General features: G+C 38.2%; 1 protein-coding gene across 5 annotated transcripts in view; it reads left to right on the forward strand.

Moving 5' to 3' along the window:
• The window catches only part of DCAF1 (DDB1 and CUL4 associated factor 1), a 54954-nt gene that overhangs the window by 623 nt on the left and 39810 nt on the right, over nucleotides 1-14521 (forward strand). For all 5 annotated transcript variants that reach the window (XR_014896669.1, XR_014896668.1, XR_014896670.1 and 2 more), the window contains exons 2-7: nucleotides 4748-4865; nucleotides 9380-9456; nucleotides 10186-10259; nucleotides 11080-11193; nucleotides 12586-12723; nucleotides 13607-14110. Coding sequence is in view for 2 of the 5 variants with exons in the window: in XM_085311600.1 (XP_085167726.1) it covers nucleotides 4756-4865; nucleotides 9380-9456; nucleotides 10186-10259; nucleotides 11080-11193; nucleotides 12586-12723; nucleotides 13607-14110 (1017 nt within the window). In the remaining 3 variants the exon portion in view is untranslated. The remainder of the gene's footprint in view (nucleotides 1-4747; nucleotides 4866-9379; nucleotides 9457-10185; nucleotides 10260-11079; nucleotides 11194-12585; nucleotides 12724-13606; nucleotides 14111-14521) is intronic.

Consider the following 14521-nt stretch of genomic DNA (forward strand, 5'->3'; position numbering starts at 1 on the left):
TCCAGCCGGCGGCTCTCCGAGCGAGCAGCCTTCCCTTGAAAGGTGTCTGCGTGCCGGTGCGGTGCGGTGCAGGGCCCCGGGGAGCCGTCGCGAGCAGCGTGTTGTTTTTTTTCTAGGTAGATAAAGTCTTTGCGTTCTCCTAGGTAAGGAGTTAGTGTTTTCCTTCCCAGTTATGTAAGGAGATAATCGACGCTGAAGCGGAGCGTTGCCCTTATACCTGCCTTGGCAGGTGGCAGAAGTTTGTTCCTGTTTTTTGTGCTTGCCCTGGCTAACCGACATGTAGTTGCAGGTTTATTTGGTAAAAGCGGAAATCCAGGAAACTGAATAACTGCATGTTTCCAGCTGGCCTCAAAAATATTCGAGCTGTAAAAACATTTTTTTTTTGACAGATATTTAAAGCAATATTAAGAACTTGTTCTGTAGTAACTCAGCCAATTTAGATTTGTGTTAGTAGTTGAAGCGTGAAGTTGAATAAGTAAAGACTTCGGAGCTGCACTCAAGTGTGATGCCAAAATGTGATTTTATTCTCGGGAGATTGGAAAGGCTTTGATAGGATTGTGGCATACTTTGTTCTACAAGTGAACTGTCAGTGTTGACAGTTATGTTGCCATCGTTACCCTTCAGCTTTAACTTTGGCACAGTTGTTTCTGGCTGTCAACAGATTTAGCCAAATAGCTGCCTTATATCCCCTCTATTTAAAGATTACCCCTCTGATGAGAGGCATTTTTTAAAAAGTTTTTTTTTTTTGTGTTAAAACATAAATATGGAAAGAACTTACAAATGTACTGATCTGCTTGCCATGTGTTTAATTAGATACTGCTTCCTGAGTTCATAATTTTTTGTTACAGAATTATATTATTCCTGTAGACTTCTCATCTACGTTGTCTTCTCAGCCATGCTAAAAATCATGTTTAAGAACAATATGAAACTTGATTATTTAAGCTAGACCAGAATATAGTTATTAAAATTTGACCTAGCGCTATATATGTGGGTGCACAAATTCTTTTGTAATTTCTGCCTGCATCTGCTTTTAAAAACACAGTCTTTCAACAAAGTTGATTAAAATTGATCTTTATTTTTTTTAACTAAGCTATGTTTTTTTTTTAATGTGTCTCTTTCATTTTCTTTTTACATTCTTAAGGTATGGTTTTTGCACTTGTTCCCCAAGTAACCAAGCTCTCAGTAGATTTTCAGATTTTAAATTTATTTTCACTTAAGAGGTTTCATGCTTTAAAATGCTTGTCTGTACTGAAGTCAGTGTGTTCAGAACCTCATAATCCTTTTTATGAACATAACACAAAATCTGTAAGTGAATGACCTGTGCTGTTCTTGCACTCAGTATGACACTCGAATATGTAGAGGAACAAAAAGTTCAAGCTGAATTGCTTGAACTAGACTATCTCTTATCAAGGTTTGCAGTTAGAGGTCAGTGAGACTTGTGTTTCTAAGCTTTTTAGAACCTATGTACTAAGGTGTATGACTCCTAGCAAAGTGAGATCTCTAAAATGTGTGAGTACCTCTGAGTATGTGGATCTGAACACTTCTCTGTTTTTTTTTTTTTTTTTTGGTCAGATTTTTACATTTTATGTTCAGAAAAATAAGAAGTTCACAGTGATGTTGCTAAGGTATTGGAATTTTAAAGAATGTTTAATGTTAAAAGCTGTAATATGTGCACCACTAGATGCTGAAACACGTGGATTTTCCGTGGATATGTTCACAGTTGGTTAATAATTAAGGTTATAAGTGTTTGTCCTTCAAATCTGAAGCCTTTGTAGTAAGTGTAGGTTTTGCTTATATCAATTTTATTGAATTTAAATGTGATGTTCTGACAGTAGTAGTGTTTGGTTAAGCAATGAATTTTTTTTTCCATCTATTAGGTATTGTAAGTGMCACATATAGTAGGACTGTATCTTTTCAAAAATTGTTTTACAAAAAACACATAGATTTAAATACGAGATGAGATAGCTGCACCCGATTGTAGTTATTCCTGGAAAACAGCTTAAGATTAAATTTCTTTGCCGACTTGTTGAAGGCAAATAGCGAGATTCAGAGTTGTTCTCATAGGCCCATTTTCCAACAGCTTTGATACGTTTCTGATGGTTAAAGTTTAGTTCATAGAGTTTGAGATCTTGCCCTTTTTCTCAAGCTCTTTACTTTGATTTTAGATCTTTTTGAAAGTGAGCATAGTTGCAATTGTTTTTGGTTCTTGTATTTAAAAATGTCATCTACCTGTCTCATGTTCCATTCATATATATACTTTACAATTAGTATGTGTTAATGTAAGAACTGTGCGAGTAGACAATTCTGAGGTGGATTTTGTTGCTGCTTTTCTCTTCAGTGCCATCTAGAGTGGTCAAGTTTCTTTGAAAAGCTGGATGGGAGGACAGAGGCCTTTGGATATAGGTGATAAGCCTTGCAAAGATACTTACTTCCATTTCTGTGCAACTTCGGAAGGGGTGGCACTTTTATTTTTAACTTTATTTTAGGRGAATGTATCAGCACCTGATACCTCGATCTGTAATGTGCTTTAAGTGAGCTCCAGGTTTTAGGGAGAGCTGAGATTTTGCTTTCTCCACTTAGTTTTAAGATTGCACTACGTCTGACAGGGCAATATGAGCAATGTCTGTGTGATCTTCCTGACTGGAATTTTGCTGACCTGTTGCAGTTATTGCTGGAGCAACTGTTCTTATTATTCTAACTGGAATAATTAAGAGTTCTTAGAGGAAATAAACTGTTCTTCAAATTACAGAACAGCCTGTACAGACCTTCTACAAGCTTTGGGGGTCACAAAGCACATTTTTCATCTCTTGGGTATACAGTAGAGGTGGAGATGGCTGAAGTGTCTCAATGCACTTACTGTTGCAGCACTTGCATTCTGAGGCCCAAAGTAGATTTGTCTGAATGTTGTTTATCTGTAACATTTAAAAGCTCAGAAATGCTGCTGGCAAGCATTATTGAGTTAATGAAAAAAGGAAAGAGCCTTTATGAGCTTGGAATAGTTTTCTTTTCCAAAGGGGCTTGTGTGAGCAATCTTGATATTTTTTGTTGCTTGCATTCAGTGTTTTTTTCCAAAGTGATTTATACTTTTGCATCAAATTTACCAGTCTAGTTTTGTGATGAATGGGTAGTGAATGCTCTAAATAAATGACAAGTAATTACCATTATTCACTTAAAGAAAGTTCTTTTTCTTTATACTCATGTAGAATTTTTTGTTAGCATATGCTCATTTTATATAGAACTTATTAAAATGGTGTTCTTCAGACTGGATGTCTTGTAGCTGCAGGTTTATTTTTTTTTCAGTAGTCTTTGGGTTGATATTTTTTTTTCTGCAGTTTCATCTTCAGGTGGGTCATCTTAATTTATTGTCTTGCATTTAGCTAACCAGTCAGAATACATTAAATTCAAAAGCACCTATGAGACAGGAGGTAGAGCTGTGATGGTGTTCATTCACTCCCTGATTGAGAAGAGGTTTTAAGTGAGCTAGGGGTATCCAACACTCAAATAGTGTTTTTTTGTTTTTCCACTTTTAGAATGAACCTGGGCTATAAATGCTTGTGTAGTGTATGTTGAACTGTGAGTCCCTTTATAGTCTCTCCTTTGACTGTAGATATATGTTTCAGCAGTTGAAGTAAATGTCACTGCCTTAAACATGACATCACTGTATTTACCACTGTATTGCAAAGTTCTTTCTCTGATTTACGTATGACCAACAAATATTAAATTTCATGGCAAGATGGATATTGGCCATGTTATGGTTAATGATATACTGGACATTTTTGTGCATTTTTGGATGTGAAGAGAGTTTTTTTTTTTTTGCTTTGATTTCTCCACTTCCCACCTCCCTGCCTCTCAATACGAGGCCTACTTTGACGTTAGGATTGGATGTTGCTTCCTCCAGATTTTCTCGGTGTCTTTCAATAAAGTAATGTCTCTTCACAGCAAACCCAGCCTTTCAGGCTGATGACTAAGGGCCTGGCGGTATTTTGAGATGGATTATGTTGTAGTTTGATCTGTTAATATTTCTAGTAGATTTTTATCAGTCTGGAAAAAAAATCTAGGTGATTTAGAGGCTTAAATACAACCTAAGGGAGAATTCCATTCATTAAATGGTACCTTAACGAGACACCCGTTACTGTAGGGGGAGCCCGTATTTGAAGATGGGGARATAAATCTTCTGTTAAATGCTGGCTTGAAACTAAAAACTGATAAACCTGATGTAATGCTTCAGTGCTCCCTCCTGCGATTCACCTGACTTTCACTGCTGTCTGGAGGATGTTAAACTGGCATAATGAYGGTGATCGTGATCTTGCTGCCCTGACTTTGTTATTTCTCAAGTAAGTCCCTGAGTAGTAGCAAAGAGGACTAACTCAGGTCAGCCTGTGTTCAGATATTCAGAATTCAGGTAGACTTTTAAGTGGCTTTAATTCTGAACACACTTTTAACTAGGGTTACTTCCCATCATGGTTAAGATTGTCATGCAGCAGTTAAGACTGTTATACAAAATATGCACATATTCTTTTCTTTTCTCAGCCAAAGGACCAGAAAGAAATTTTCAGTTTTTAAAGTGAAATTGAGCAGTATTTTGTTGCTTGGTTTTCTCTCTCGTTCTTTGTTGCTGGATATTTACCTGCCTCTTCCAAGTGGTTTTTAATCTTTGATTTAGATTATGTGAATGAGTCCATCAAACCTATGTGGGATTTCTTGCTGATCTTCATACTTTTTTGTGTGTTTGTTGCCTCTGCTTCAGGCTAAGCCATGACTTCAGGATCTGGGCATGTGGACTCCAAGGCCGAGCTCACTGCTTTGCTTGAGCAATGGGAGAAAGAACATGGCAGTGGGCAAGACATGGTCCCTATCCTCACCAGGTAAGTTCCAGTACATAAATTCTGAAATTCAAAACTCTGAAGTTGCTTGAGAGCTGCTTTTACTATGTTTTTGCTTGAGATTTTTAAATAGCTGATTAGCTGTTGGTAATTCATATTTTTTGGTCTGAAAGTTGTTCAGTAAGTGTAGTATTTAAATACATATAATTTTAGTAAGAACTTTATATTGCAAAGCTCTTAGGCAGACTGCCTCTGAAACATGAATTTAATACTCTGAAATAACAGGAGTCAGGGAGAGTCTTTAAATAGTTGAGATAAGTTTGATGTCTTCACCTGAAACTTGTGAAATGTTGTTCAGGAAGGAGAGTGTTTCGCCAGAGTGGTAGGGTAGAGGTGGGTTTGTTCTTGTAATAACACTGGTCAGATTGTATGAAAGGATGAGAGAGAACTGATAGGATGAATTCAGGGGATCATATAGAGAAGATTTTATTGAAGCTTATCTGGTATGCCTAAAGGGAGGTGTTAAAACTCTTCTTTTTTCTTTTTCTTTTTTTTTTCTTTTTAAACCAGTCGTTGTTTGACTAGCATTGTCATGTATTGTATGTGTGAGGAAAATATACCCTGGGCCAATAAATTACTTTTTAGGAGATGTGTAAGGTGTTAGTAGCGGCATTATTGATAAGACGACATCTACTACAAGAAGAACATTCAGAATATCGGTTACATTTGTGGTTTTTCGAGCCAAGCCTCTCAGAAGGATTTAACRTGCTTGCTGGTACTTTAAGAACAACCCAGGTTTCTGGGCTGCACTGCTCTGCGTTGTTGGGTGAGGCACCTCAGTGCTCAGATCCTGAGCTGGCCCTTGATGGGAACAGCACAAGACTAATGGAGCTTCTTTGCACAGATCTGTGCTGTATCTCACCTAGCTGGTAAAACTTTTTTTGCTGTTTCTGTTACTTAAAAAAGAGGGAGCACAGAAGAGGGAGATGAGCAGCAAAATGCCAGTCTTAAGCCCATAAAAATGAGTGGGTTTCCTGAAAAACATGAGACATATTTTAGTGTATCTTTGTGTATTTGTTGCCTCATTTGTGCCTTGAAAGAATCGTATGTGTGGCTTCCAGACTTTTTATTGCAGACATGAGTGCCAAAAAGTTACTGTGTTCTAAGAAATTTAAAGAAATTTGAATTTTAAGTTAAAGATGTATTTTCTTGTGTGTCTAGTATTCTGGCACTTGCTGCTCCTCAGCTCTTTGAATTCCATACTTTATTTGTGCCCAGGCAAGTTTGATAGCCCCCCACTTTGATTCTCTAAGATTTCTGTGCAGCAGGCAGATTGATCAGATGAGGAAAGCTTGGATATTTTGGCTTTAGTGGAGATTTATTTAAGGTAGATAGCAGGGGGATTTGCCGACTCTGGCAGATACTAGATTTACTTTGTTTCAGGTATCAGTGAAAGCCATATTTTTGCTTGGAGTACAGGATTTCAAAAATAGCCTTGGTTTAAAAGAATCTTTGGAAGAGATGCTATGAGTGCTTACAATCTCCAGCTTTTGTTAGCTGATGTACTGAGGCAGGGAGTGCTCTTGCACATTGTTTTAGGCTTAAGACAGAGGAAGCTGTGGTCACACTTGTTGGTGAGTGACACTTTTCTACTTCCTTCTGCCCCCTGAGCTAAGTGAGAGAACTTCCTTGTTTGGAGGAGAGTCCATTAAACATGATGCTGAGGCAGTGTATGTGAGAGTATGGTTGTGAGTTTTTCACCAATAATAGGACAGTAACAACCATGTAGTGGTAGCTTACAGGCCACGGGTGAATTGTCAGTTCCAGATAAGTTAGTTTTCTGGATTAACTAACTAATAAATTAGTTTTCTGGACTGTCAGAAGGTATGAATGTAAGCAAACAGGGTCAGCAAATGACAAATATGTATTATATGGTTCTCAAATAATTATAGGTTGAAATGATCCTTCAAAAGCATTAGTTCATAGTGTGGGTGCAATTTGTGTTAAATCAGGTTCAAYACAACTACTTCTGTGAACTGTTTTTTGTTAAAGCCCTTTCAGCAAAGCACTTTGCGTGTAACTGTGTTATGAAAATGGAATGAACATTGTTAGTTATTCGACTCTTCTCTCTCTTCAGTGAAGAACTGACAAACTGTCTAGATAGATTCATCCAAGACAAACAAAAAGGGCTGAAAAGACTTAGCACTTGAACTGTTGAGGGGAAAGGGATATATATATATATATATATATGTATATATATATATATATTTTGAATTGAGAATTGAGATTGTGGGCTAGGTGAGAATCTTTTGGAAGCCACCTTGGCATGTTTTAATGAAGAGGGGGTAATACAAGCAAGTTTGATTTCTCCCCCTCTCACTCTCCCTTTTAAAGCCAGTTTTAAAGAGGCAATGTTTTTTTTTTTTTTTTGGTGGTCAAGAGTTTGTGCCTACTTCTCTCAAAAAACTGTAATCGGCGATTTATATGCCCGTCTCATCTAGGCTGAAATAATGTTGTTATCCCTGGGACCAGTTAGCTGCTTCAACTGGCATGCTGTTTGGCTGCCTACCTAAACAGGATGGACTGATAAGTATGTTACACTTGCTTTCCATGCTGCTTGTCAGTCCTTTCTGGCAATCTTTCAAAATGCTGATTATCACCTAAAAAGACCGGATAAGTCTGAGGTTCAACTCCTCAACTCCCCATTTGTCCCAGCTGTCTGTCAGCAGGCACGCCTCAAGCTATTAGATCCTACAGAGGGAGGGGAAAAAAAAGGAGCTGGCAATGGAGTACTTAAGTAACTGCTTTTGCCAGAAATCTGTGAGAGCTCAAGCTGTGCCACCTGTTAGCAAGAGACACAATTTGCATCTCTTCAGATTCAGGCTTACTGAAAGTAAATATTAGAACCCCACAGGATAAACAGTTTACTGAAAGTTAATTGTCAGATTGGAGAACAGTGCAGAAGTACCCTTCTTGTTCCCAATAAGGTAATTTGCTGTTGCTGCAATCTGGGCAGGCTTTATAACATCATCTTTTGGCACACTGGCAAATCAGTGTAGTTCACAAAGGCAAGACTAAGTACATTTTTGTCTCTAATCATGCCTGGCAGCACAGGGTATTTTCTGGAAAGTAACAGGAGTGAAGCAGAAGTCAGTGACATTCTGGAAGGAAAATCTGTAAATGAAAGACAAATATTTTTCCAGGAATTCCTGCAGCTTTCCCACAGTTTYCCCTTCCTGATAATAAACTCTAGTCAATTCACTAGCCCTGAGGTATGAAGCCCTTGTATTAAACTGCTGTGCTGACAGTAGGTTCTGCACCCCACTCTAGACTTCAGTAGAGGGAAGGCAATGATGTTTTATACCAAGGGAATAAGATGAATTTGGTAATGCTTTTTAAATCCTAGTCTTTATTTCACCTCAAACATTGCATACTTCTGTTTAAAAGCTTCTTGAAGAAAGACTTATGGCATGTCTATGGGAGTATTTATTGTGTGACCACGAGATGTTCTTCCTGTTCTTCATTTCTTTTAAATAGAAATAATTAATTCCTGTGTTGCTTATTCTAAGTGAATAAGAGCATAGGATTTCTTGTATCTGCTGARACTACTTCTCAATGTAGAGAAAGGCAGAACTTTAGAACAGCCTCTGATAGTTTTGCAGATAGAGAGGAGCATTTAATACATTTGAAGGTCTATGAATTGGTAGCCAGCTGAGTTTCTCCTTGGCCTAGCTGTTAAAATAGCTGACACGCGTGGTAAAAAAATGAGCTTGGATGGAGCTGAAGGGATTCAACAAGAGCAGAATAACTTTAATTTGAGCAGGTGCCCCTGCACAGACTGAATAGGAAGGACTAAGTCACCCATTCAGGACTTACCRTACTGCAAGAGAGAGACTGAGTGATGGTCTCTTTCTTTTTAGGATAACACAAGCCCCTTATGCCTTCTTGTGTTCTATAAAATGAACCTCACTAATAAAAGCTGAGGCAATCATATTGCTTTATTGTTAGTGCCTTCTCCAACTGTTAGGCTTTTTTAAGAAAAGTGCAGTATTGGGAGTTTCTTACAGGATGTGTTGTAGAACGTAACAAGGATTCTAATGTAAGTGAAAGGTATTGGCCCACCTGCATTATCTCTCAGTAGAGCTTTCTAAAGTAGTGAGAGATTTCTGGCAGGATAAGTTTTATTTTCATTCTCTTTAGAACCAAGTGAAGTGAGATGGAATTACCTATTTCCTGGGAGGAAAACTCACTCTATTCACTGCTTCTCCTTTTGGAGTTTTGACAGTCAGCTCCCTCCAGAGCAGTATGCTTGTGCATCACTGGGACATTGATAGGGGTTGAGTGTGTTTGGGCTAGATCGGAATGAAGTACAAAAGGCAAGTCTCTTCTTCCTTATTCCTCTTTAGCGGACAGTCTGAAATCTTCTGGTAGCACTAAATACAGTTGAAATGAGAGCTGATGAGCTGTTTTATAATATATTGACAAACTGTGAGGAGCTGTCTACTGGGACAAGACTGAGTGTGGATTCTGCTCATATTCTATTATTCTTTCTGTAGAATGTCTGAGCTGATTGAGAAGGAGACTGAAGAGTACCGCAAAGGAGATCCAGACCCATTTGATGACCGACATCCAGGTAAGATTTACTGAATCCGTTTGGCAACCCGAATTCTATCTCAACTAGTACCTAGTTAACTCGTATTTAAAAGCAAGCAAAATCTAGCCCGGACGTGTTCTGCTGCTTATCAAGCTCTGATACTGCTTTCAGGCTGGGGTATTGTATTCTGTAGTGTTGATATCTGACACTTTTGAAGTTTGTTTTCAACATTTTGAGGCCCTGGAGAGACTTTCAGAAGAGTATTTCAGAGGTTGAGCTATGAAATAAAGGTATGATTATGTTAACAACTTGCAGTTAGTGTGAAATACTGTCTCTGAGGTGGACACAGAGCGCAGTGTATTTCAAATTATTTTGAATTGCCTTGAATTTGCCTTTGGATAAGTGTAGTGCTTAGGGATGTTTTTTGTTCTGTATTTCTTTTTTCTTTTGAGATGATTTTATGTCCAAATTACTGGAAGCAGTTTGACTGACATCCGCAATTTCACTGTTTACAGAAATGACAGTTCAACACTCTTGGGCCAATAAGATCTGTTATGCTTTGACTAGTAAGACGTTATTTTGCAGAGGTAATGCCTACTAGAAGAAATACTAACTAGGCTACTCATTTTTACTCTTTCTCCTGTAATTTTCCTTCTGAGAACAGTCTTGCTAACTAGAATATTGCACAATCGATTGTGCGAGTAGCAGTTCAGTATCAGTCTTGAAGTCCTGAGGTAGCTAGGTAATCTTTTTCTGTTTCTCCTGCAGGTCGAGCGGACCCAGAGTGCATGCTTGGTCACTTGCTAAGGATACTTTTCAAGAATGATGATTTCATGAATGCGGTAGGTTTGCCCTGAGAACTGCACCTGGCAGTCCCTGCCACCTTCTTATGATTTCTGAATACTTTGTGCTTGTTCAGTTTTGCTGGTGTTGGAACTATTTGTTTTGTAACCGTGTTTCTTAAATTGGGCTTAAACTGTGACTTGCTTGCCACTGTTAAAGTGACTCAAGGAAGCAGGAGGTTTATAAGCTGTTTGGGAGTGCTGGAATATTTATAGTAATAATTGAATTAGTTCTTCTCAAAGTTTATCACTCTGTAAAGAGATTAATGCTCCTGTAATACAAACTTAAAAGCATAATTAACTTTCATAATGAGAATTAATACTACCAGTTCCAATGACTGGAGTCTCTCCCTTTAAATACTTGGAAATGCTGGACTGCCTGTAAGAGCAGAGGAGTATAGTAGTTCTTGGAGACGTAGGGAGAGAATTAGGAGGCAAAAGTCTGACTTTCCTCTTGTCTTGCTACACTTGTAACATCAGTTTATTGCTAGATCGTCTGTTTCCCTCATCTCCTTACAAATATCTGTATCAGTATACTTTGCTGTAGGAGTTCTGCCAGATTGCTTACATGTAGCTTTTAAGTGATAAGCAAAAGTAGATGCCACTAAAGAAGTGCATATTTTTTCAGCTGTTCCATTTTCCTGTTATTTCAACTTTTAAGGCATTGGAGAGAGCAGGTTAACACACTTGTTTGTGGATCCAGGGCTTACATATATCTGTCATTTTATTATTTTGCTGTTGCGGGAGTTGTAAGAATTTCACTGCCTTGGTTTTGGTCAGAGATTAATTTCAAGCCAGTGCTGTTCCTCATCTTCTCTAGCTAGTGAATGCTTATGTGATGACAAGCAGAGAACCTCCACTAAACACTGCTGCCTGCCGACTTCTTCTGGACATCATGCCGGGATTGGAAACTGCTGTTGTCTTTCAGGAAAAGGTATCATTTATAGTAAGACTTGAGTCATAAACTTAGTGTGTTATATACCCCAAAATTCCTCCAACAGGAGAAATCAGTAAAAAGAAAGATTGAAGTTCTATCTCTGGGAGAGAATCTGTCCCATCTTATCTGAGATGATAAATCTCTATGTGAAATGAAATTAAATTTTTAAGACATATTTTACATTTAAGGATTTTTTTTTCTTTTAACTAGAGAATCTCTACTGAGTTCCATACTGTAACTTTGTGTGCTTGAATGTAGGAAATTTTAGGACAGTTAACCAAGTGCACTGTTTTGAGAGTTTATATTATTCCAATCATAAAGAGGCCCTCTGGCGGCCAATGTATTTAAAAACCTATCTCATTGATTTTTTTTTAATGATTTGAGAGCATATAAATAATAACTTGAATTTAAATATATAACAAGCAATGCTTTAAAAACCTATGAGCTGAGAGTTCTCATGGAAATACATGCCTGCTCATCATTCCTTTTAGCTGATCTTTTATCATGTTGTAACTATAGTGGTCCAAATCATGTGCAAGATCCCTGTTAAGCTAATGTGTTTTATGCTACTTCAAGGTCCCATAATGATTTAGAAGGGGAAAAAAAATGGAATCTTCCATTCTTACCCATTGTATTTTAATTGACTATTTTAATTTACACTTATTCAGCCTGGATAAAAGAATGTATGTTAGGCTGTGTTCAAATAGGCTGTGTTCAAATAGTGTCTAATTTGCTACAACTAAAAACATTAACTATATTTAACATGAAGACTTTCATTTGTAACAGTTGATATACTTGCTTCTCTTTTCTCAAACCGTTCTGGATTTGTGACTGTGTTGATAATTGTTCTTTGGGTTCATGAGTAATCRTTAATGTAAACTGTTCCTCTGGCAACAGCTAGCTTGCTTATTTAAGTGGCTTCTCAATTTGACCCTAGTAAGCTTTGAAGCTTCTAGTGAAATGTAAGAATTTTAGCCAAATTTTATTCTACTCAGTATGAATTCAGCATCGGTCATTTGAAATCTGCTAAATTGCTGGAGATTTACATGAGCGAAACTCGCATTTTCGGTTGTTTGTTTGTTTTCCTGGTGTTCTTTTGTTTGGCTAATCCACTTAAGAAGTGGCAAAACACAAGTTTAGGTAGTAAGTTGAATTTCCACTTTGGAAGACTTCTGCAGGCGTGCAAATCTTGATCCCAGGTATCTGATGCCTGGGAATAGTTTTATGCAACTTGCAGTGTTAATTCATAACTTAATCAGCAGGAAATCCAACCCATTACTCATTACTTGAGACAAGAAGAATATTTACCAACAGATGCTTTCTTTGGGACCAAAGAGGAAAAACTGAAGTATAACTGTTAGCATTACTTTCTTACTTTCCTCATTCTAGGAAGGCATAGTTGAAAATCTTTTTAAGTGGGCACGAGAGGCTGATCAGCCATTGAGGACGTACGCAACAGGACTGTTGGGAGGAGCTATGGAAAACCAAGATATTGCTGCAAATTACAGGGATGAGAACTCACAATTGGTAATGACCCACTGATGTGCTTTTCTTCTTTAGAGGACAGATATGTATATCCTTTTTTTGTTGTTTTGGGGAGCTCCCATTTGTGAATATATGGGTTTTACAGTCATTCTAATAATAGCTGTAAGAGTGACACCTCATGCTTTGCATCCTTTCCAAATCACACATTTGTTGATCCTGTGATATGCTGTACAGGTTACTGTTGCACAGGTTGTGTTTTTAAAAATGCCTGTGGAAACATAAGAAAGAAAATACTGTTCTTTCTTATGAGTCTTATGTTCCTAGCTACCTTAAAGCTTTTGAAAATCTTGCTTTAAAGCCATAATTATTGCATGTGGTGGCTTAGGGACTTATATGAGTAATTGAGATGACTTAGAAGCAGGTAGGATAGGCAAATTTAGCTCTCAGGATGCTGTACAGCATATCAAAACACGGGTGAATTCTTCTAATTTTTGTACAGGTGAGGCTTCTAAGAATAGAAATGAGACCTTTAAGTTTTATAGGACTTGTAGCTACTGCTTCAAAAGGGAACACTGACTTTACCCAAGGTCAGACTGGGATGATGGGGTTATGGTGTGAATTGGTAGGTAGTCCTGTTAGTATCATTATAGCTTATCTGCTCTTGATGGCTTTCTGGCCACTTCCTCCGTAGTCTAAAGGAGGCTGCATGCAGATACTTTGTTTGTAGTGAAAGTAGTTACGATAAAAAGGGTTGGAGTCATCGTCTTGCTATTAAACCGTTATTTCTCTGGGCCAAATAGCATAAAATATCAAGCATGSTGTGGTGTGTAAGGAGTTGGTTGTATGTTAAAAGCAGGAACATGGCCAGTGTGAGTTGCATGTTCAAGGCAGAAAGTGTTCTCATGCTTGCTTATTTGTATAACAGGTAGCTTTGGTGCTTCGGCGACTGCGAGAGTTACAGGTTACCGAAATGACTACRAAACAAGAAAACAAGCGTCCCAGTCCTCGGAAAGTGCCGTCAGATCCTCTCCTGCCTCTGGATGAAGAGGCTGTGGATATGGATTATGGGGAGATGGCAGTAGATGGAGAACAAGAAGAAGTTGCTGGKGATATGGAGATCTCCTTTCATCTTGATTCGAGTCACAAGACCAGTAGCAGAGTAAACTCTGCCACAAAACTAGATGATGGGGGACTGAGAAAATGTAAATCAGGGAAACAGCATGAAAGAGACGGCTTCCGGAAGGCCAAGCAAAAGCTGGGCTTCTCGGCTTCAGAACCAGAGCGGATGTTTGTTGAACTGTCCAACAGCAGCTGGTCAGAAATGTCCCCATGGGTGATTGGCACTAATTATACGCTTTACCCTTTGACTCCTGCCATAGAGCAGAGGCTTATTCTTCAGTACCTGACTCCTCTAGGGGAGTACCAAGAGGTGAGTATCTGAAGGTGAGAGGAAGCACTCTGTGCTTGAATTATCCTGGTGAAACTACAAGTGGTAGTTTCAGGAAGAATTTGGAGAACTATTACGTCACTCTGATATTTCCTGATATGATTGAAATCAGTAGGCTTTCCTAAGGTGCTGATGATTTTTCAAACTGTTTGAAGTTGTAATGATGTTAGGAATCTAGGTGATGTGCAGTCTAGTAGCTTGAGCATGGCACTGGGAGTTCTGTTCCTAGGTTCTGTGTCCTTCTAGGTATTGTTTACATGATACAGGGCAAGTCACTGTATTTGAAATGCAGAAATTTCTTCCTGCTTACTCTAGGGGAGTTAGACTCCAGCATTAAAATTCTGAAGAAGTATGAAACAGAAATGCTAAGTGAAATAGTTTGTATAACCTCGG

This window comes from Rhea americana, unplaced genomic scaffold, assembly GCF_003343005.1.
Source record: "Rhea americana isolate MKP2758 unplaced genomic scaffold, rheAme1 scaffold_345, whole genome shotgun sequence".
NCBI lineage: Eukaryota > Metazoa > Chordata > Aves > Rheiformes > Rheidae > Rhea > Rhea americana.